The sequence below is a fragment of the Sitophilus oryzae genome, unplaced genomic scaffold (genome assembly GCF_002938485.1).
Source record: "Sitophilus oryzae breed Bouriz unplaced genomic scaffold, Soryzae_2.0 scaffold_1181_pilon_pilon, whole genome shotgun sequence".
In the NCBI taxonomy this organism is placed as follows: Eukaryota; Metazoa; Arthropoda; class Insecta; order Coleoptera; family Curculionidae; genus Sitophilus; species Sitophilus oryzae.
In genome coordinates, this window is record NW_022145817.1 from 688,737 (window position 1) to 713,813 (window position 25,077).

The window sequence follows — 25,077 nt, forward strand, 5'->3', positions numbered from 1 at the left end:
GACACTTAAATAATAAAGTCACAAAAATATAAATACATATACAGGGTGGTCCGAACTGTATTCCGGAAACTTCGGTAGCATATTCTGCAGATAAAAATAAGTAAAAAAAATTCTTAGAAATGTATGTCCTAAAATGCTTAGTTTCGGAGATACAGGGTGTAGAAGTTTCATTTTTATTTCGATTTTTTCCAAATAATTTCTGAAGTAACGTCAATATTTGGATGAAACTTGGTGTCTCGTAGTTTTTTGACGTGAGAAATTTGATTTTGATGTCATTATGACTCCTATTTGTAGAGGGCGCCATCTACATGTGTTTTAACTGTTTCGAAGAGTAGTAACTTTTTGTCCGTACATTTTCGTAATTTTTTACGTAAAAAATGTATCTTGGTAAAAATCGTTACGAGCAACCCTTCTCGAGATATTTAGAATGGAAATAGTCAATACATATCATTATTGGCAAAAAATAAACATAGATAGTTATTTGACTGAAATGAGAATTTTGGGAAATTTTTATTTTTTTAAATTAAGCATAAAATTTTCTTCGAAAAAATGATGATTGATGATAATTTCGCACAAAACATTTCAAATTTATGATTTCGGTCTATTAACTATGTCAACCAACATGTTTAATTTATGTCAATGATGACAGGTGTTGATAATTTCGACGCCACGACAATCGTCATCACTGAACTGCTTCGTTTCTACGTACGTTATTTATACTTATCCCAAGTAACATTTTTAGACACAAAATCGAAACGGAATCTCTGCTGAGAAACATTGCGAATCAGTTTCGTCACATTTTTGATACATATGTTTCGTAACATAAATCGCTTTTTGTTTGGAAATATTTTACCAAAATATGGTTTCGTTACATAAGCTATAACAATAAAGATCTTAGTGTCTCAAATCTTTCGAATCTTTTAAGAAACAGATGTGGCTCACATTTACAGATTTCGTACCCGTTTTCTGCCTGAAAAGTTTCCTTAATTTATTTAATATTCTGTCAAATATGAGAACATAACCTTACTTTATTGTTTGGATTTTGTTCTGCAGTTTTTGCTTTTAAGCATTCTTCAAGTTTTTATAGTACATTAATTAAAAAGGCAGAATGAAATCTAGGTCATTAATTGAAAATGAAATCTAGGTCGCTGTGATATGCCTGACATTACTTCACCATAGCTGTCAAATTAGTTCAACTTTAACAACTAGTAATCATCCTGTGTCTTTTAAAACGAAAAAAAAAACTCTCAGAAATTTGTCGAAAATGGAAACGTATCCTATAGTGTAGAGAACAACCGTGATTCTGATTCTATTAATTAGTGAATGCAGTGTGCATTTTCCAAGACTAAGCAATGCAAAAATAAAGAAATTATTTTTGTTGGGCCGCTAAATCCGCCATATCCTCAAACACGAGCATGTTTTTAAATGTTGCTTTTTAATTTTATCAAAAATAAAGTTAAAAAACGTTTTCATAAAAACTACAACTAAGTTTTTAATTTCATTGATATTTTCATATTCAACACCCCAAAATTATACTCTGTTTTTTTCTCAGGTAAAATTTCGACAGACGATGACAGAAGAAAAGCAGATGACGTCCCATCAATGCCGTCTCTAATAGAACAGCCTTGGGGCGAGATTTATGACGTCACGCTAGTTAGATACTACGGATTAATAAATATGTTGTAGAATACATGGAAAACATAATTATTCCTCAGATTTTTGGTTTGTATTTTAAAAATTATATAGTTTACATGAAATATACATAATATACAGTTAATAACGACAACATATATACCTATTTATATTAATAAATACTTTGGCAAATAAACTATGAACCATACAAATGCAGCAAATGTTTTACAATATACAAATAATGTATTACATAAGATATTGGGTAAAATGTAAATATATTTTAAATTTTGGGGTTTAAAATCAGATCTAATTTAACAAAACATTCAATATCTACTAATAGTGATGTATTATTATTTGCATTCACAAAATTTATATGTATATTTTGCAAGTACCAATGTTCGAAAAAATTATATTTACAAATAATACAATATCATCTGTGCCAAGCGTCAGCGATGGCTATGAAATGAAGATCGCTAAGTATTTTATATAAAATTAGTTTTCTATACTTGATTTTCTTGATTAAAGCGATTTAAGTTATTTGGGTTGTTTTTGCTTGGTTTAAAAACGTTTCACCAGTAGTTTCATCAGTGTTAAATATATAGTGTCGAATATAATCCAAAAATTACATATAAAAATATTCACACCATGTTTACTGCAATTAATAAATTAATAAACTTATCAAAAGATGACCACATATTTTTAGAATTATTATTTAACACTAAAACTATCTACATTGACTATGTAGTATTATAGACATTGAGTACGGTAAACATTATGTAGTGTGGTGTAAAATATTTTATATGTAATTTTGATTATATTCGACACTATTTTTTTTCATATGACACAACACTGATGAAGGCTATAATGTTAGCCAAAACGTTTTTTTTTTTAAACCAAATAAAAACAATGAAAAACCAAATGAAAACTTAATCAGCGTTTTTCCCGAACCTAAATCCCAAGAAAATCAAAACGAATATTTAGAAACAAGGTTAAAGAATATCAAATTTTCCAAGATTGTAAAATTCTAGTTAATTATTTTATGTGTACAATTATTTAGGAATGTCATCGATGTTCATTTCAAGCCAACTAGACGCCGATTTTTCGATGATATAATTCTTTACATAAATGTAAATAACATTCGACCAATTAAACAAAGAAATATGAATTTCATAGTATTTTTTAGTCACATCTTTATTCTTAAAACTTAATTTTGTATTGCAAATATAACAATTTTATTCATATTGTATTCAGCCATCACTTAAATATTTGATATTAATTTGGTATTATAAATAATCAACACTATTCAGTAAAAATTACTGAACAAATATATGTTATGCTTTACATACATTATATTATCAAACAAAAACACATTCTTCTTTTAAACTTTATCATTCTTGTCTTTACAAAAATCTTTTTTAATTTTGAACTCAAAATAATAATCTTTTTCATGATCTTTAATACACATATTCTTTATTTTTCCCTAGATCATAATACCTACTTACGTGTTTGAATCTATCGAAGCTGAACCAACAACACTTGGAGTGGAGATTCCACAATAAGAATAAAATTAACATAATTGTTCAGTTTTCTTTAATACCATCCTGGGAGAATATCATTTTTAAGTTTATTAAAGATATTTTCAATAGAATTGTCTTGATTTATAACTCGTACCCACTTTTCTTGCTCTTCTGAATACTTTAAGCTGCCTAGTATAACTATCCTTTCCACCAGGAACATAACAAAGATGAGGCATAGCACCAAAAAACACTCCACTTAAGCTTTATTGATGAATTGTTAGAGTCTTAAAAAACACACACAAAAATCACGATAAATAAAAAATTTATGGGCACTTTTAGGTTAAAGCACTTAACAAAACGTGTAATATTTCGTGTTTTTTTATGAGAAACAGAGTGACCATCATAGTGACCATATATCTGGTAGTACTTTTATGTCACTTAAACACCAAATAATAGTTTTGCACTACAATAACAAATAATCACCAAAATCAACCGACAAAATATGAATACAGAATCTCACCCATCTAAGTATGTACAGCTTTATTTAAAGTAAACAAAGTCCGCCCGTAGGCTGATCTTTATAGAGGTATTGGTCCCATACCAATCTATTATTTTACTAAAAAAAGTTTCTAATAATTTTTAAGTTATCTATGGATGGGTTTAAATATAAATCCGTCATACGTCGTGTCTTCTTGTTTTTAACCAGTTTTATTGGTTTATTTAAAAAATGACAGATCGTATTTCAATTTTATTGGTTTGACGGAACGATGAACGACAAACGGACGCCGATGCGTATGAACTCGCCTTTAGATTTTTGTCATTTTTGACGCTTGTCAAAGTCTTGCCAAATTATTGGTTATAATTTTGTGTCAACTTTTGTTAAATACCCTGCATTTTGAAAGATGATGCATTTTGATTCGTATTATTACGTGTGTTTTGTGTCTTTTGAAGTCAAGTGGAGGAAAAATCGAGTGAAAATTAACTGTAGGCCCAGAGCACAGTTTATGGTTAATACACGCTGCCCAGGCAGAAAGTCTTATACACCAATGAAGTTGCCATCGATAAAGTTTGTATACCATTTCGTCGTAGATAAGTGCATTTCGTATATAAGGATCAAACTAAACACATACTAAAAACTGGAGTAGCTGTAAAATATCGACATCACACGATAGGTAAATAATGGATTTTAGTACTGGTGCAGAAAAATAATGTCAAAAGGTACTGGTTTAAAAAAATTAAGATTAAAGGTAATTAATCCACCTTTAAGGTATAAAATTTGGTAGGTGTTATTATTAATAAAATAGTTGTTGTATTTACCTATGTTGTTTTATTTATACCTGTGGAATATTACAAATTTGTATTTGTACATAAGTTATATTGATAAATATAATCATAAATGCGGGTAGTTTCATAAAGCTTGAAAGTAAATAATAGTTATTTTTTATATTTTTTTGGTATGTAGTGCCTTGTTCTTGTTTGTTTTGTATTAACACATACCGTTTTTATTAAATAAAATAACTCGATTACATTTTTTCAGTTTTATACAATTTTGAAGTAATCACTTGTCATCTTGTCAATCAAATTTTAAAAAACGGAAAAAGGCCTAACAAGCCGAAATTCACAATATTTTGAAGTAATCACTTGTCATCTTGTCAATCAAATTTTAAATATATCCTGCTATGCGTTCCAGTTGTACCAACTTATTTCTTTGTAAAATAAAATAAACTACTTTGAAATTAAAATGACAGACACATCTATCACTGTCAAGGATCTTCTCGTTGGACAGACTATAGCTATTAAATTTTAATATACTTTTTATACAAGATCCCACCAATAAACTAAAATTTGCTATCCAGTGTTATCGTATTTAAACCTTGAACCCAAGAATCCCCAAACAAATTGTCAATAAACAAAAGGTAAACTAAATCATACAAACAATACATAGTACATGACGTCACGTCTTACCAATTTACACCTAGAATTGTTTATCATTCATCGCTGCATGGAATACATTTTTTGTTTGGACTTTCTCCGATCGCAGTAGGTTTGGAAAAATTTTCTTCACCTTGAAACGGCGCTCACGAAAACTAGATCGCCAGTTAGATTATTTTCGATCAATTAAATTAAAGAAAATTGTTATTAATTATGGGTAATATTAAATATATTGATAATTAAACGAGATTGTAACACGATTAGAAAATACATAATTTAATTAAAATTTCGATTTCCAAATGTACAAAAAAATGTAATGGAAAAAGTTTTCAATGAAATGTTAGACGAAACAGTCAAAAAAACAAAATGGACAAATTTTCGTGTATTTTTAAGTATCGTATTTTCAAAATTTTTTTTAGGCAATTTCTACCTAAATTACTTTACTTTTTAGCCATTTTTTAATTAAAAATTCCCGTCCCCATCTGTCTATTATACGAAGGAAAACAAAAAATTGTTATTTTGGTGAAAGTTTGAAACGCCCTGTGGAATGGTTTTCCAAAGCAAGGAATCTAAAAATTTTTAGGGTTCCGTACCCAAAGGGTAAAAACGGGAACCCTATATTACTAAGAGTTCGCTGTCCGTCCGCCCGTCTGTCACAAAGGTCTATCTTATGAACCGTTATAGCTAGATAGTTGAAATTTTTACAGATAATGTATCTATGTTGCCGCTATAAGAACAAATACTAAAAACAGAATTAAATAAATGTTTATAAATAAAAAAGTACTTTCGCTAAACATTATCTTTTAAGTAAAAATTTTACATGGAATCTTTCAAGTCCTCGGTGCACAGTGGCTCCCCTTAATTAGCTGCGCGGTCATAACTGTTAGATATCTAGATATAGCTTGACTGCACCTTTTTTAATAGAAATTGATAACAAATGCTAAATAAATGTATATAAAAAACTTAATGTAATATGTATTAAAAAAACTGGGCCCAGTTCATGTGATTTGCATTTTAAGTTCTAACTATTCGGAAAGGGATACAGATTATGTTTGCACATTATGTACATGTTTTTTCATATTGAAGAGGTCAAATTTATTTTAAATGTTGAAAAAAGAAAAGGGACACAGTAGTTGTTTCATTTTATAAATACAATTTTATTGTCAATTGATATACAGTGTGTCCACGAAATAAGTTCACACGAAGAGGAAAAAATAAGTTACTTTTATTTTAAGACAAAAAGTCAATCTTTAACCACCCGGTATAAGATCCGGCGGCAATTCGCGGCAGCCAGTGGCAATTCATTTGTATGCAATATACTTTAAGCAACAAGTATTATCATGCCGTTTAAGAGGATTGGAGAGGAAAATTAGTAAAAAGTCTTACAGAGTGACAAGCAAAAATGTAAAAATACCCTTTTTGTTGCCTTCAAATAAATTGCCCTAAACTAATATTACTTAGGTTTAATTAAGTGCAAAAAAGAAAAAACAGTTCTTTTTACCTTCTTTTCGAACGTCCATTACAGAAAAGGCAACAGCTTTTATTAATTTTAATAAAATAAGTAATTAATTGGCGTTATCTGAAAACTGTTTATGTCAGCTTGATACCAGTAGCAAAAATGTGACATTTCTAATAAAAAAAAGCGCTACACTAGGCTTACTTGATTTTGTTATTTATTATGTATCGTTTACAGGGGAATATAAAAAAAGTATTAGCAACAATATTTCTAAGTTATGACCTATCTGGGAACCACTGTGCGGTGGCCGCGTGGTTAAAGCGGTTAGGACTTTACGCTGCTATGACGTTGGAGCCGTAGTAAGGCAGGTTCGAATCCTAGTCAAGGCGACTTTTTTTTAATCGTTTTTTTTTTAATTTTTACATATTTTTACATATTTATTTTTACTTTTTACATATTTATTATTGATTAATACAATTTTTAGTAATGCGTTTCTTCATTTTTTTTTAATTACTTATACGCGCATTCAAAATTTCAGCTAAATCGGAAAAAAAGTTTATAATAATATAGTGTCTAATGTTGTATAGATAATGAATGGTACGGAACCTTTCGTGGGCGAGTCCGACTCGCACTTGACCAATTTTTATTATTTATCTCAATATCTTTAGTTTTGTTGGAGATATTCGCTTTTGAATAACACAGTAACGATTTACAGCAATTTTAGCATTTAAAGCATACCTTTGCTTTTGGTCCTCATCAACAGACTGATTATTTTTCTATTGTCACTGTCACATAAATAAAAGATATAGGTAAATTTAGATTGAAATGTTCGGCTTCCAGCCAAAACTTTCAATTGTTAGAGCCCTGCTATAGCGACTGCTAAGAACTACCGCAAAAATGGACAGAAAGCATTTTCATTTTTCAAAGTCAGTATATCCTCAAAAATTAAAAAATCAAAAATTTAAACCGGTCTTATTCTTATTGAAAAAATACTGAAAAGTGTATAAAGAATTCTTTTTCAAAGTTATTGTGATCTTGAGAGTTTTGTTTTAACTGTATTTACGCAAAACCCTTAATAATTGTGGAAAAGCGGCATTAATAGTTATTTTTTATACAGGACGATAAAATGGTATTTTATCGTCGACCGAAAAGATTAATTCACGAGCGATGAAATAATAATTTCGGGAGACGATAATGCAATTTTATCGTCGTATATAAAACATTTTTTTTCCATAGCGAGTTACGATTTAAAAAATATTCAGAAATTATTATTTCAAGGAATTTATTACGAGTAGAAAAAATATTGTGCTGGGTTGGCGTTGGTTTCTATGTAATTTGACAAATAAATAAAGCTATCTCTTTAGTTGTCAGTTTTGAGTCAATATTTTTTAATTCTCTTTCGTGTCGATTGCTGATTGAATTGGAGCCAGAAATGGCTCAAAACGAAATAAGTAAATTACCAACAGATATTCAGGCTGAGGCGACAAACGCCATATCCAAACTACTTCCATTTAAATCCCGAATAACTTATGAAAAGGAATACAAAAAATTTCAAAAATGGAAGCAATTAAAAAACGTGCGTGTTTTACGATAAAGTTTTAAACCTATCCTCGCTGTTAAAATATCATTTAATCTACCCTTGCGGTTAAAAGTAGGTACTATTTTATCTACTATATGGAAAACTACTATGGAAAAAACTTAAAAACTAACTTTTAATGCTAAGATTGTTATTAATCGTTACTGTCTTCTTCAAATGCGTAATAATTAAAATAAAGCCATAGAGATTAATCAAAAAGAAACTATTGAGAAAAGACACACATAGAGCATAAAGTAGTTTTTTAATTCCTCACTTTGGAAAAACTTACCACGGAATGTTTCAACCTTTCACCAACAACAACATTTTGTTTCACCTCGTATAATAGATAAATGGAGAATTTAATTTTCAATATAAAAAAGAAGCTAAAAAGTCAACTAATTTAGTCGCAAATTGCTTAAAGAATCATCAAAATCGGCCTGCATACTGACGGGAACTTGCAGTTATATCCTTTATTGTTTTATATTGAAAATACATTTCCCCTAATATTATTCATAATCGATAAAATAACAATTCCCTTTACTTTGATATTATTAAAATTATAATACCACTTAAATAAACGGCAAGTTTAATATTGATATAATACAAGAAGATAGAGGATTCCTTAACAACGTCTGATATTAGTTCTAGGAAACTAAAGCGTACTATTTCAATATTTGTCTTGTTATGCAGTTAATTCTACATATCTCGGAAGTATGTCAAACAACGCTGGTACTCCACTGAGTAATTAAACCAGGTTCCAGTAATTCAGGATTTAACTTATTTTAACAGAACTGAAGTTATTTAAAAAAAATATCGAAACCAACACATAAATGACAAATAATGTTCCCTATTATTTATTGTTTAAATATGATATATTAAAAAATTGTTGTTATGAGGTTTAATAATATAAATAACAAAAACTAGGCATGAAAAAGGATAAAAATATTCCTATAATATGGACTGTATATACAGTATGTCCCCGGGCTAAGCTTGATTTTCATGCATCAGTTGTCCGACGATACGTCGATACGATATTAATTTTATTGGTAGAATTTAAAGGCTTTGATTGGTTAGAAAATAACGCAGTTTTTAAATTTATTGCATTTTCATGCCTTCTTTTATTGGATATACGTTGGTGTTATTTTATATTTTCGTTTCCATAACGATTTTGCTATTTTACTTATATTTTTATTAGTAGGTTAGATTAAATTTGTCAAAAAAGTGTTAAAACGTCCGTTATCGTATGAAAACGCTATGACCAATCAGAGCACCGTCGGACCAACGCAACGTACCAACGTATAACGGATATATGAAAATCAAGCTTTAGGGCTGCAAAATGCATTTTTCATAAACAATTCTGCTTGTTCTAAAATGGTTAATCCCGTTTATACTTTTCCAAATTTCCATATCGTTTTAGAGAAAATTAAAAGAAAACATAAAAATTTGATTGCCAAAATTAAAACGCGTTTGTATGGTAATATAATTTCGTTTTCATTCTTTGATAGATTTTTACTGATAGAACTTTTATTAGCGTCATATTTTTTGATGTTTTAAAATGTTAAAGAAGTATTAAAGAAAATTTATTTAGTTCTATGCCCCTATGCTACGGAAACAGTGATAACAGTTATCGGAAAATGTGATACTTTAACAACAAAAAAAAATATGACTGAATAATCAAAATCAATAATAACCATCTATCAAAGAATTAAATCTAAAATATATGACCACAGAAACGACTTTTGATTTTCAACGAAAAATTCAACCATAATTTCAGTTTTTTTTTAATTTTGTCTAAAACGGTATGGAAATTTGGAAAATTAAAAACGAGATTTTAGAACAAGCAAAAAGTTTTATAAGGAATGTTTTTTTCTCAAAAAGTTAATAATAAAAAAGTTTTCCACTTGTAAAGACAATCCGAGGACATACTGTATAATATATATATATATAATTTCGACAGCGCCGTATATCGAGATGAAACATAACATAAATTACAGAAATAGTCTTATAGCATATTGAATTTATAATGTCTAGCTTGCGAGATTTAATTTCGTTGTTTCAAGTTAAGATTTAATGTTAGGCAATAAAGAAAATGCAAAGAAAATCGATATAACGTTGCTCAAAACTATTTATTATAACTAGGGCATGATTCACTGGTTATTCCAATTTCTATTTGTAAAACATGAAAAGCGCATTTCTATCGATTTAAAACAAAATAATAAGGAAATGGAATAATATGCATAGCAGGGTGCAAAGATTTATATCAACTTGATTTAAATCAACCGATTTTTTAATTTTAATAATGGTATTTAAATAACAAAAATCAGCTAGTTTAAAAGCGTAGAATAAATCGAAAAATAACTGAGAAAGCATAAAAAAATAATCTTATCACTTGCTGTTGTCTGCACTGCAAAGTGTAAATACTTTTTAAATCGAAAAATAATTGTAAAATTTGTAAAACTATACGAGCCTTAACAACTACATGTTGGGACAAGGTCTGTTTTGCAATAAAAAATCGTAATTTGTTAAAACGACTCAATTTTATTTTGTTTATTATTCTAAATTCAAACATTACAATATGATCTAGACAATTTTACTACATTTTTATAACTTTGCAAACAAATCACTTTTGATAATAGCTTATTTTGCCAAAATCAAGCCAAATTTGCTGGCAACTATATATTGGGACAGCACAACAAGAAATTTGTTTAATACGGAGTTACATCACCTTTCGCCTTAACAACTGCCTGAACTCTTAATGGCATTGTATTTACCAAAGAATGATACATTTGAGGAGAAAAATTATCCCAAATTTCCTGCAGTTTTGCCCACAAATCAAAAATTGTTCGTTGAGGGTGGTTTCTTAAATATTGCTTCATTTTATGCCATACAGTTTCTATAACATTGAGGTCCGGACTACTTGCAGGATGGGATAGAACTTTTATATTATTATTACTGAACCAATTTTTACTTGATTTTGCTGAATGGCACAATGCTCCATCTTGTTGGAAAATATAGCTTTCGGTTGGAAACAATTCTTGAGCACTAGGCAAAAGTAAGGTCCCAAGTATATGTTGATATTTTTGGGCGTTAACAGTGCCATGTATAAAATTTAATTTGCCCAAATCTCTTGTTGACATGCAACCCCAAACCATAATCCCGTTAGGAAATTTAACAACCCTCTTTAAGCAATCTTTATGAAAGGCTTCTGCTTTATTTCGTATTATTCGTTTTCGATGATCTCCAACGCAAACATCAAATTTAGACTCATCGCTAAATATGACCTTATTCCAATCATTTTGTGTCCACGATAATTTAGATTTTACCCAATTGTGGCGATTTTTCTTCTGAATTTCTGTCAGTAGCGGTTTTTCTTTATCAAAACAAAATAAAGTTTACCTCGTAAAACCCCAGACCGCATTTATGGATATATTTTCGGCAACATTCTCTTGATATATTTAAACCAGTTACAGTATTCCATTTAACTGTTACTTCGCGAAAAGTACTTCTTTTTGCAGACTTGCAAATTTTTACTAAATTTCGTAAATCTCTTTGAGATACAAACTTTTGGCCTTCCCGAACATTTACCTCTAACGTCTACATTGGCAGATTCGCCGTATTTTTTTATTATATTAAAGACCGTGGTTTTTGGAATACTTAAATCATCAGAAATTTTTCAAATTATTTTTCCCGTACTGTATTGACGAATGATAATTTCGCGTAGTTTTTGATTTGTAGCTTTTCCACGGACCATTACTTTGAACTAAATCATTAACAAAATTGAAAATTAAAAAAACTAAAATAAAATATAATATATATATATAAAATCTCACTGCTCAAAGTATCGAGTCACTTACAAGCTGTCAATGCTGAAGTAAACAGTTTGCGACATTTGTGACGTTTATAGCAAAGCCGCCTATGATGATATTAATTATATAAAAATACTTGTCCCAACATATAGTTGTCAGCAAATTTGTCCTTTTATGAACAAAATCCGCTACTGTAAATATAGATTGATTTACAAATTCATAAAAATATTGTCAAGTTGTTTAGGATACATGGCTATGTTTGTATTTAAAAAATTAAACATATATTTTTCAGTCATTTTGAAAAACCAGGGCAATAATTCCAAAATATGACCTTGTCCCAACATATAGTTGTTAGGGCTCGTATAAGGAATGATTCATATTAACAACATATACCTATTATCTATTCATCAATTAAAATGTTGGACCGATTTTTGAAATAATTTCGTGTCAATCGATTGAAGTTCTAAACGGCAGATTTATTTTGAAATGAATTCATTTCATTCGCAAACTCTAGTGCAGAATAAGTTTCTTCTGATGTTAGGCTATATTTTCATTCTCAAGGATCTATAATCCATGTCAGAAAATATGCTGATGTCAAGGCTGTTTTATCTTTTTTGAAACAGCTGTATGTTGATCAAGCTAACTTCTGCCTTCTCCAATGGATCTTCTACTCGTAGTTCTTTCCAAATTTCTACCGCATAATGTCTACCGAAATTTCGACCCCCATTAAGTACTTCGCATTTTGAACATTAGATGGTACTAGTTTTATTCCCGATTCAAGAATCAAGATTATTTCCAAAAAAAATCCCTTCGATTTAAGCGAGCGACTTTTTTAAGTTTACGGAATAAAATATATTGGTGACCGATGTGGAAAAACAACATGCGCCATAGAAATGTTAATGTTATGGATATCGGACAGAGTTACGAAAATTTAGCTATTTAGGAAAGGACTTTAACTTTAAAGCCTGGGATCCTCAAGTTGGGCAGACTAGACCTAAGATTAGTAGCCAAATTTTAGTAACAGTCTTTATCTCATTTAAAATGAATTCAAATTAGGTGTATTCCTCATTCATTTAATCATTTATATTAACTTCACTTACTGTTGCTTCCTTGGAATTTTTGTATACTAAGATTGGCAAACAGCAACTTACCTGAAAAGAAAACATAAAAATTAGTATCGCTAAATAATAACCAACAATTGATGTAATATTCAATTCACATGTTTGGGAGATAATCGCCAGATTATCAGCAATATAAAAGTACGTAAAATGTGTCCAGTTGGTCATTCAATCAGGGTCCAATACTTTGGGGGCAGAAATTATCACAGGTCCAGCCTAAATAAGACTCTTTTTAAGCTATCAAATTGAAGGATCTTAATATTTTATTAAAAAAACAAAAAATTCCGTCTACTAGTATTATCTTTAAACATTAGCAGAGGGGAACAACAAAATGATTTTTTTGACACTTGAGGGGCTTAGAATAAAATAGATACAAGTGACTTTTTGTTCTAAATGGACTTAAGTACAGATTCAGACACTTTAGATACCAATTTACTTAGTACTAGCGTGTACCCGCGACTTCGTTCGCCTCGAATTAATCATATGTAATGGTGATGATAAAGCAAAGCAAGAATTTCCATTAATATACAAACTGGATAAAATTTTCTCACATTTATGTCAGCATAGGAAAAAACAATCGAGAAACCCCTCCTTATCGAACCTCTACACTCCACAGTCAATCCGTTTGCCAAAAATCAGCTTTAAACGTCAAGCAGTTTAAGCAGAATCGTGATTACTCAATGGTCATATTTTATGAAACACCCTGTATAAATTTTTAAAAAATCTTAAAATATGTAAAACAACAAAATAAAATATACGTGTTTAAGAGTTTTTCCAAAAAACTCACCGGTTTTTAAATAAAAAATATTCTAATATTTGAGGGGTGGTTTCACCCCCTTAGAATTCGAGTTTCGAAAAATCCCTTTTTATCGAACCTCTACACCCTAAAGTCCGTTTTCCAGAAATCAGCTTTTTACGTCAAGCGCTTTAAGCAGGATCGTGATTAACCAATGACCAGATTTTTCGAAACACACTGTATACGTTTTTAAAAAATCTTAAAATATGTAAAAAACAAAATAAAATATACGTGTTTAAGTGTTTTTTCGGAAACTTGACCGTTTTTTAAATAAAAAATATTGTAATATTTGAGGGGTGGTTTCACCCCCTTAGAACTGGAATTTCGAGAAAATCCCTTCTTATCAAACCTCTACACCCTAGAATCAACCTGTATGCCAAAATTGAGATTCTTACGTTGAATGGTTTGAGCAGGATCGTGATTAATCACTGGGTCAAGGATTTTATATATTAGTATAGATAAAAGGAAATTAAGTAAAATCTGCACTCTACTCTACTTTGTGCCACTGTAGAATTTACTTAATTCGATTTTATACCAAATAAATTGGTACTTAAATTATCTAAATCTGCATTTAGAAAAAAGTCATTTGTGTCCCTTTTATTCTAAGCTCCTCAATTAATACAATTAAATAGTATAATAATACTTTAAAATTTTGGTCCATTGCCACAGACTCACTCTGTATAAATGACCCTGTGTCCATACCACACCGCAACAGATAACGTAAAAATTATATATTTGGTGCGAGACCTTACTAAAACTATATTGAAAAAGAAACAAAATGTAGGTCGTACCGATTGAACCAACTAGAAATACTTTTTTTTCGTTGGTGTGTTCTTGTACCTGCCTAATCGATATTTAGTAACTTGCGGTAATGTTTAGAGGAAAATATTAAATCCTATTGTTTGTTTGAAACACGGAACAAAGAGAACAATGAGATCGTACCGTAATAGTTGTGTAGTTTATGAAGCGATCGCTTTTAAACAATTTTATACAGGGTGTTTCCTAAAGCATGTGCCATGTCTCGTGGGGAGATTCGCCACGTAAAAATAAGATCTATTTTTTATATCAACATAGATCCGATTCTGTTTTGTTTCGTAGCTACAGGGGGTTAAAGTTTTATTTTTTTTTTCGATTTATTATAATTGTCTTTCAAATGAATGAAATTTTGAGGGTAAAAGTTGGAGGTAAAAACTCTTTTTTTTTCTCAGGTCAAATTTCGACAGACGATGACAGAAGAAAAGCAAATGACGTCCATACCAATCTATTTATTTTAATAACAAAAGTTTCTTATCTTTATTAAGTTAACTATGGATGGGTTTAAATATAAATACGTTATGCGTCGTCTCTTGTTGTTTTTAACCAGTTTTATTGGTTTATTTCAAAAATGACAGATCATATTTCCATATTATTGGTTTCACGCAACGATGAACGACAAACGGACGCCTATGCGTATGAACTCGACTTAAGATTTTTGAGAATTGTCAAACTCTTGACAAGTTATAGGTTACAATTTTGTGTCAACTTATGTCAAATACCCTGCGTTTTGGAAGATAATGCATTTTGATTGGTGTTATTACGTGTGTTTTGTGTCTTTTGAAGTCAAGTAGAAGAAAAATCGAGGGAAAATTAACTGTAGACCCAGAGCACAGTTTATAGTTAATACTCGGTGCCCAGGCAGAAAGTCTTATACCCCAATAAAGTTACCATCAATAAAGTTTGTATACCATCTTCTAATAGATAAGTGCATCTCGTATATGGTACAAGGATAGTACTAAACATATACTAAAAACTGGAGTAGCTGTAAAATAACGACATCACACGATAAGTAAATAATGGATTTGCAGAAAAATAATGTCAAAAGATACTGGTTTAAAAAAATTAAGATTAAAGTTAATTAATCAACCTTTAAGGTATAAAATCCGGTAAGTGTTATTATTAATAAAATAGTTTGTTTTGTTTATGTTGTTTTATTTATTCTTGTGGAATATTACAAATTTGTATTTGTACATAAGTTATATTGATACATATAATAATAAATGAGGGAACACATACCGTTTTTTAATAAAATAGTTCGATTAGATTTTTTCAGTTCTATTAAATTTAATAAATTAATAAATCATCTTATAAAAAAATAATAAATTATTTAATTCATCTAATTTATTATTAAATTTTATTAAAATTTATAACACTGATGTTTAGTGCCCCCAACAGCAAATTCAACAAAAAATAATGATATTTAAGAAAATTAAAATAGACCTATTTGTTGAAGTTTTAACAACCTGTAACTCGAACACTATACATTTCCGCAAGTACGAGTATATTTATAAGAACTTTTTTTCATATTTTTTATGAGGAATCGCTGAGTACTTATTTAATATTTTGGCCAGTTGATGACATTAACCATTTTAAAGGTTGCTATTATACTTGGATTAAGAGACTTATTAGTAATCTAAGATCTAAGAGACAACTTTTAATCGGCATTAAACGCCTTACACAACTATGCTAACAAGAGAAAAAAGTCAGTGTCGCACAGGTTTTTTTTAGAAAAATATTCCAGTGGTAAAACTGATAACGCATATAGAGTTCGTCTGCTCGATCTGTGTCTATGAAAGGAATGCGGACAAAAAAATTTAAATAAACAGCAATATATTTTATACGTCGATTTGACGAGTACGTCACCGCAAATCGCTCCGCCCACTCATTTTATTGGCTATTGCAAATTTGTCGAATTTTTATTGATGGGACGCGTCGTCTAATTTTTTACGAAAAACATCGAGAGAATATCGTTTCCCCTCTCACAGATACCCCGTAGCCGCAGAACGGACAGACGTACTGTAAACGTCCCTGCTCAGTCTGTCAGTACCTTTTTTACAATTAAAGTGTGTCGCACTTATAGTAACGACCCTCAAAATTTCATTCGAAACGCTAAAAGCATTTGTAACAAAATTATATCCAATTAAGAAAAAAAATCGGACTAACCCCATGTATCTACGAAACAAAGCAGAATCGGACCTATATGTTGAAATAAAAAATAAATCTTATTTTTACATGAGAAATCTTCCCTCGAAAGACATGTTTTTTGAAAGACCCTGTATTTCGTCCGGCCGGCGCGCGGCGTGATTCATCAGAAGACATTTTTCGTGACGTTGAGAAAGAGAAAATTGTTATTATTTTTAAATGTCACGAAGACGATTTTAACGATCTTTATTTTACGTAAATAGTCTGGACTGAATTTATTTATTTGTTTTATGCGCTGACATTACATTGTTTTAAAAGAGAATACTAAAACATGTTTTTATATTCAGCTCAGGTTCTTTTAATCTTCCTGAACTAATGTATGTGTTTTAAAATTTAATGATGTTTGTTCGGTTCGTTGACAAGCGCATCGTAATAGTCCAAATAATTTTCATTTTGATATTGATATCGTGGTCTCATCAGTTTGGTCTTAATCTAGGTCTCTTAATTCATCGTTTACCATGACGTAATTTTTGTGGTCCATCTGTTGTCCGTCCTTCTTGCCAGGTGTCCTACCCATTGCCACTTGATAGATTTCGTTGTGTGAATTACATCTATTATCTAGATCTTTTGTCTTATCCACTCTCATATTCTTTAACGATCTTTCTTTGTTCTTTCTAAATATCGTTCCATCGAGCGTTGTGTGAGCTGCAGTTTCCTTATGATGTCGGTATCAAGTATCCAGGTTTCACATGTATAGGTCATGGCTGGTGGTACATATTGATAGAATGTTTTCTTCTTTAGATAAAGTGGCATTCTAGATTTGAATAAGATTAAGCTTCTTCCACATATGTACAGTGTGTCCCATTTTGGTTGAAATCATACGGTATCTCCGTTAATAGTGAAGATAGAAGGGTGCGGTTTGCACAAACCTGTCTCACTTTTTTGTCAAACGGAACATGCCGTAAACAAAATTTTCATAGCCCTCTTCGTTTCTGAGCTACAAGGTCTTTTTGAAAATTTTGCAATTTGGGACACCCCCTGTATCTTTGTTATTGTTAAAGCTATCGAGAAGGTGAAAACTGTTTATTGTAGAACTTTTTACGTAGAATATAGTGGCGTAGTCTGTCAGTCTACGAAAAGTATATTTTTATAGATATGGACTAAAGTTATGTTTTCCTAAATGGAATACCCTGTATATTTATAAATTATATGATCTGACTTACCATAAGCTTCTCAAAAATATATATCACTCTATATTTATTTTCACTATTTACTGCAATATTTAAAAGTTTTTATTAAAATATCATATTTATTAGTAGGCCATGATTGAAAAATGATGAAACTAAGGAATTATTAAAAGTATTATACTGCTATCTGTCTCTTGTTTTATTTTGGAAGCCACTAATAAATTCTTTATATATTAGGGAAACTTAACTCTCTACCGCTATTTGTAAATCTTGGAAGCTACAGCACAGGAAATTTTAGATATTCCTTTAGCTAATTTACGTGAAATATACTGTCAGCAAGGTGAGGTTCCAGCTCAGAACTTTGAAAATATTAGAATTTTGCTAAATTATTATTTCTCAAATGAATGAATTAATCCCAACATATGGAACCAATGAACCCATATGATGGCCCCACTGATTCCCGGATTTGTTCGTTCTCGATTTCTGATTTTGTTTTTTTTTTGAAATATGAAGGCATATATCCTGGCAACTACAACAATGTCGAACACCTGAAAAATGCTTTAATAATGCAAGCTTTTAGATATTTGCAAACGCATCCCGTTATAATAAATTTCGTTATGAGAAAAAGAAAAATATATTCACAGATTCAGTGGTAACAGTAACACAAAAGTGTAATATATTAATCCCAAATAAAATTTGAATATATGTAGATTATTTTAGTAAATACCTACCATTTTATTTTTTTTGTTATTTATCACGGCCTACTAATAAGAAAATGATATATTTTAAATATTGCAGTAAATACTGAAAATAAATGTAGAGTGATATACATTTTTGAGAAGCTCATAGTAAGGCAGATCATATTATTTATAAATATACAGGGTGTTCCATTTGAAAAAACCTAACTTTAGTTCATACTTTCAAAAATATTTTTTTTGTAGAAAACCAGTCTACGTCACTGTATTCTACGTAAAAAGTTCTACAATAAACAGTTTTCACCTTCTTGATACCTTTAACAATAACAGAGATACAGGGGGTGTCCCAAATTGCAAAATTTTCAAAAAGACCCTGTAGCTCAGAAACGAAGAAGGCTATGAAAATTTTGTTTGCAGCATCTTCCGTTTGACAAAAAAGTGGGACAGGTTTGTGCAAACCGCATCCTCCTATCTTTACTAATAACGGAGATACCGTATGATTTCAACCAAAATGGGACACCCTGTACTCTATTCTAACTTAATGCTGCTGATTTCTGGTAATAGAGATCCTGAGCTGTGTATTGTCCCAATGTGCTTTTACTGTTTCCAGCGTTCCATTTAGTATGTTCCAGTGTTGTGTTTATTAGAATATTTTTTGTCTACCAGTTGGTAGTACCTTATTATATTTTTCCTAGTGCAGTAGCTATTTGTTTAGTAGAAAAAAAAACTACTGGCACACTGGTTTCCGTTAGGGTTATAACGCAGTGGCATAAAAAAATAACTTTTTTATCTATTTTATCTTTCGTCGGCGAAATAACCAGGCTTTTTTTAGAACATAACTCATTAATTAAGGAATAGAGGTGCATAGCTAAATAGCTTTCATAAAATCTCCAAGAAATATAGAAATTAAAAAAAAGATACAAACAAAAAAAGATACATATTGTCTTATCTAGTTTATAAATCCCCTGATTATTATTCATATTCATATCAATTCTCTCAGCTTATTTGGAACATACATTTATTTACAGGCACTTCAAAACAACTGATGAGTAACTAGTAAAACATAAATGATAAGGTATTTTGTTATGGAATGAGAAACAATAGAAAAATCAATATGTAATACCTGTAGCAATAATTGCAATATGCAACTGCATAATTGAATAATTACTGCATTATATATACTTATTTTTATACTATACTTCCGCCATGCTATGGTATTGTTTCTTTTAATAATTTAACGTAAAAATGTACAGATAACAACTCGGTAAGCCATTTTACGAAACATCATATTATTTTAGTAAAGATCTTCGTAGGCAAGCTGCATTACTAAAAAATAAACAGCAGAAAATTACAAGTTTTTTAAAAATTTGTCAACAAAAATTCAGTCCAAAACCAATGTGGGATACATGGTTATGAGTATGCTTGTCTTGTATCTGTTAAAACAACATTCATATTATCATATATAAAAAACCTTTTTATGTTTCAAAGCAGGGTGCAAAAAAATTACGATTTTTAAAAAAAAATTAAAAATCTTTTTTTTTATTTTAATCGGATTTTCTTGATTTTAATCAAAGTTCTATACTAAATGGCTAAATCGTTGTAACTCTGCCCGATATTGACAATATTAACATTTCTACGACGGGTGTCGTTTTTCCACATAGGTCAATGAAATATTTTATTCTGTAAATTTTGTCGATGCCCCTATTTCCGCCAAGAAAAATCGGCCGCTTAGATCAAAGAAATTTTTTTTTGGAAATAGTCATGACCTGACATAAGAGTCGAGAATAAAATTAGTACCATCTATAATGTTCAAAGTGCAAAGGACTTATTGCAGAAGAAAATGTCGGTAGAAATTTGGAATAAACTAGAAGATAAATTAGAAAATGCGGAAGTTAGCTTGATCAACATTCAGCTGTTTCAAAAAAGGTATAAAACAGCCTTCACTTCAGCTTATCTTTTGACATTGATTAGTCCTCGGGCATAAAAATATAACCTGACATCAGAAGAAACTAGTCCTGCAATAGATTTTGCGAATAAAATGTATTCAAATCCCGGATTTCTGGCACTTCACAATCTCAAAATAAATCTCTGCCATTTAGATGTATAATAGATTCACACGAAATAACTTCAAAAATCGGTCCCAACATTTTAATAAATGAATATATATTAGGGATATGTGTTAAATGTTATATCTTTCCCAATTATTTTTCGATCTATTAAAGTATTTTAACGTTACAACAGCAAGTGCAACTTTGTACTTATTTAATGAATAGATATAGGGTATATTTGATATACAACTATTTTTTTATAGCTTTATAGGAAAAGTTTTTGGTTTGGTTCTTTCGATTTATCATAAGTTTTTAAACAAGTTGAATTTTTTAGCCATTTAAATATTGCCAAAAATCCTCCAAAAATACTATGAACTTTCTCTTTAAACACACACAAAAACTTCCCGCTTCTCGGTTCGTTTTACGGGGTGCATTCCGCGTCAGTCACCCCAAAAGCACGAGCGCAGCCCCATTATTCGGGGTCCGTAGACGCGGGACACGGATGTATATGCGCGTCTGGACATATCGATCTCTGGCTGCTGTGACGCCGTTTTCGGAGGGTGCAAAGACACGGGGTTGATGCTAATGGGGAGGCTAACAAACCCGGAATCCAGCTGATTTCGGTGCGAATTGTTTCGGCGGTTTCGGCTTATTTTAGAGCGTTGGAAACATTACTGCATGGCAGAAATAGAAAATTGCAAAATTAAAAAAAATATATATATTTTTTTCATAGCAACTGTTAAAATTGCCTTATATCTATCAAAAATAATAGATAAAATAGTACTTTTTTAATTAAATGATACTTTAACAGCGAGGATAGGTTAAAAACTTTACTTCTTCTCGCATGTTTTTTAATTGCTTCCATTTTTGAAAATTTTTCTATTCCTTTTCATAAGTTATTCGGGATTTAAATAGTTTGGATATGGCGTTTGTCGCCTCAGCCTGAATATCTGTTGGTAATTTATTTATTTCGTTTTGAGCCATTTCTGGCTCCAATTCAATCAGCAATCGACACTAAAGAGAATTATAGAAAATATTGACTCAAAACTGACAACTAAAGAGACAGCTTTATTTATTTGACAAATTACATAGAAACCACCGCCAACCCAGCACAATATTTTTTCTACTCGTAATAAATTCCTTGAAATAATAATTTCTGAATATTTTTTAAAACGTAACTCGCTATGGAAAAAATATTGTTTTATAAACGACGATAAAATTGCATTATCGTCTCCCGAAATTAATTCACTCGCGATTTCATCACTCGTGACTTGATAGCACATGTTTTTTGAAACACCCTGTATAATGTCATTTTAACAGATGGTTTTTAATAGACGTATCTGTCGAAAAAAACTAAAGTGTTCTTGAGTAGTTTTAGTATATTTTAAATAGTTTTTTCCTTTGTTCTTTGTGTTTCTTTTTGTTTCCCACTTTTTAAACTTTGCTTGGAGGAGATATTCCTCCTGAAACGCATTTTTCTTAGCAGATTGGCAAATTTGTTTTATTAGTAAAGTACCGCTCAAACTGGTCTCCGTTGGATTTAAGCAGCGGTGTTTACAAAAAATAACTATTTTATTTTGTAGATTTTCTGAGAAATACCAGGAAGATATTTTTGAAGAAATCTTTTAGAAGACCAAACACCAGACAAAATTACTTTTAAACAATCAATTCCATTGTTATAATATTATTTTGGCTTCCGCTTTCTTTGAGTCATTTTCTCGCCAGACACTCCTATCATTTTTGACCGCTTTAATGCTCCGCCTCTGACCTTTAACTATCGAATTATTGACTAATACAGTGTCAAGGGTGTTTTAGGGATAACAAAAAACCGATTCGAGAAAGTATACTATTACAATAGGAAGCCTTGTAATGTACATGTGCATTTATTACAGATTATAGCGCTTATGCAGACCTATTAAGCCTTTTAATACAATTATTTGATGCGATATAAAATTAGATTAACGATACTTATTAGATACAAACATAAATCTAATAAAAACGAAATGTTGAAGAAAATGTGATTAAAAAAAGCCAGGTTCTTAAATTACACCAATGATCATCATTATCATCATGATCCTCAGCTTATTCAACCAGTTCCAATTATGGTGTAGCCATTAGTATTCTTCTAGATCTCTTAATTCATCATGGGTACCATGTTGTTTTTTAGGTCCATCTGTTGTCCGTTCTTCTTGCCAGTTGTTCTGCCCATTGCATTGTCATTTGAGAGATTTGACTTTGTGGATGACATCTATTACCTCGGTCTTTTGTCGTATTCACTCTATTATTTTACAGTCTTTTTTGGTTATTAAAAAATTAGCAATTTTTTAATGGCCATAATGTGTTCTTTCAAAATCATCGAACAACTAAATCATTTCCATAGATCCAGTGACGTACCGTGACTTTGAATTTTGAGACCAAAAACTGACAAATAATTTGTCAAAAAAATCATATTACAGCTATGTTTTATTTTGCATAAAAATGTTAACTAATAAGTTAGAATAATTATATTTCTTCCCTAACTAAGTGGTTTTATCGCTAAATTTATCTAAAGCTAAGTACAACACAAATCTTAAATACGTGGACTATTATAACAACAAATATATCGTAAAAGACTATTTTTGTAGCATTCTGAACGAGGATTCAAGTTAAACTTTTTAGAAAATAATTTAAAGGAAAAACGAACCTGCTCGCAGATGCTTGTTCCGAGTAAAATCCTAGAGCTCTATGATTTGCTTTTATAAACTCTGGCACATGATGCAGAGTTGCATGAATTTTTGGAGTTATCTTAATACCTAAGTTGAGTATTTCCAATCTAAATTGTTCGATGTCATGTTCAAAATGTTTGTTTAGTGCTTGACCAAAACAACTCGAAACGACTTGATTGAATGCAGAAAACACTGCAATATATTTATTCCTAAAAAAAAAGATGTTTAGGTTTTTGCTTCTAAAAACTTTGAATAGGTTCTTTACCGGGCGATATCGTCTTCAAAATATCCAATTTCTTTAAAAGTTGTCTGGCGTTATTTGCGTTATATTTTCCATAATGATCTAGTTTCAATCCCGCTTTTTTTATCCATTCTGTTGCAACATTGGTATTCTCCAATTCAAGACAATCAAATAGTTTTTGAACCACACCTAACAAAAGGTGAAGCTCAGGAGGGGGAATATACTTTAAGACAGGTGTTTCTTCGTCGCCATTGATTAAAGGTATGTTTATACAATTTTCTAAAAAATAATTGCCCTTTTTTATATGGTTCACTGAACAACAGTTTAAAAAATACAAAAAAAATATTTCAAACAAAAACGCTTACTAAAATCTTTGGCTTTTGTTATATTTCCTCCAGATTGTTGCCATAAATTTGTATTTTCTGTAATACTTTTTATAGTTCTGAATGATCCTTTAATTTCCATTTCCTTTACATTTACATCACACTATGGGCAAGTGTGAGTGGATGAATTTTACTGAAGACTAAGGAGAATCATAATAAGCTTAAAGTCAGCGGCAAAAGTATAGGAACAAATTCCACATATGGACTGCAGATCTAACGTGTCAAAGAGGATTTTAATGTTAGCATAAGATTCAGACAACTTTGGTCCTAAGCCAATTATGAATAGTTTATTAATTCCAGCACTTTTATATTTCTTGAAATATTGGGGATCATTTTCGGGGAGCACATTCAGATAAACTTTAAGTGATCCACCACCACTATAAATGCCAATTTTTAGATGAAAATCTTCAGGTAATTCTCTAATTTTCAAAATATATGATAGAAGACCAGATAAATCTGAGCAGTATACAAAAATTAATATTAACTGAATTAACATTTTTCGTTTAAATTATTTTCTAAAATGTTTAACTTGAATTCTAGTTCAGAATGCTACCAAAATAGTCTTTTACGATGTATTTGTTGATATAATAGACCACGTATTTAAGATTTGTGTTGTACTTAGCTTTAGTTAAATTTAGCGATAAAACCACTTAGTTAGGGAAAAATTATAATTATTCTAACTTATTAGTTTACATTTTTATGCAAAATAAAACATATAGCTGTAATATGATTTTTTTGACAAATTATTGTTTCAGTTTTTAGTCTCACAATTCGAAGTCACGGTACGTCACTGGATCTATGGAAATGATTTAGTTGTTCGATGATTTTGAAAGAACGCATTATGGCTATTAAAAAATTACTAATTTTACAATTAATATATTTTTTATTTTGAATCATATAAAAACCGAACAGTGCAGTAAAAGTAAAGTAAGTAAGCTAAGTAAATTATGTAGTTTCTGTCAATATAAAGCCAGCTCTTTTAGAATACACAATCTCCATTTATTATTAATTATTTGCATTTTAACAT

General features: G+C 30.2%; 2 protein-coding genes across 2 annotated transcripts in view; both read right to left on the reverse strand.

The window, feature by feature from the left end:
* LOC115891444 (supervillin-like) overlaps positions 1 to 25,077 on the reverse strand; it is a 76,309-nt gene that overhangs the window by 44,472 nt on the left and 6,760 nt on the right. The gene's annotated exons all lie outside the window — the stretch shown is intronic.
* On the reverse strand, positions 23,412 to 24,170 carry LOC115891445. Its single transcript, XM_030911897.1, has 3 exons — positions 24,033 to 24,170; positions 23,692 to 23,946; positions 23,412 to 23,635 (listed from the first exon to the last, which is right to left on the reverse strand). Exons 1-3 carry the CDS (start codon positions 24,130 to 24,132, stop codon positions 23,568 to 23,570), a joined length of 423 nt encoding a protein of 140 aa, XP_030767757.1. The 5' UTR covers positions 24,133 to 24,170; the 3' UTR covers positions 23,412 to 23,567.

Coding starts and splice junctions, on each gene's coding strand:
- LOC115891445 (XM_030911897.1), bottom strand. CDS start 24,132: ATGGAAATTAAAGGATCATTCAGAACTATAAAAAGTATTACAGAAAAT. Junction 23,947..24,032: donor AACAAAAGCCAAAGATTTTA/GTAAGCGTTTTT, acceptor ATTATTTTTTAG/AAAATTGTATAAACATACCT. Junction 23,636..23,691: donor TTTGAAGACGATATCGCCCG/GTAAAGAACCTA, acceptor CTTTTTTTTTAG/GAATAAATATATTGCAGTGT.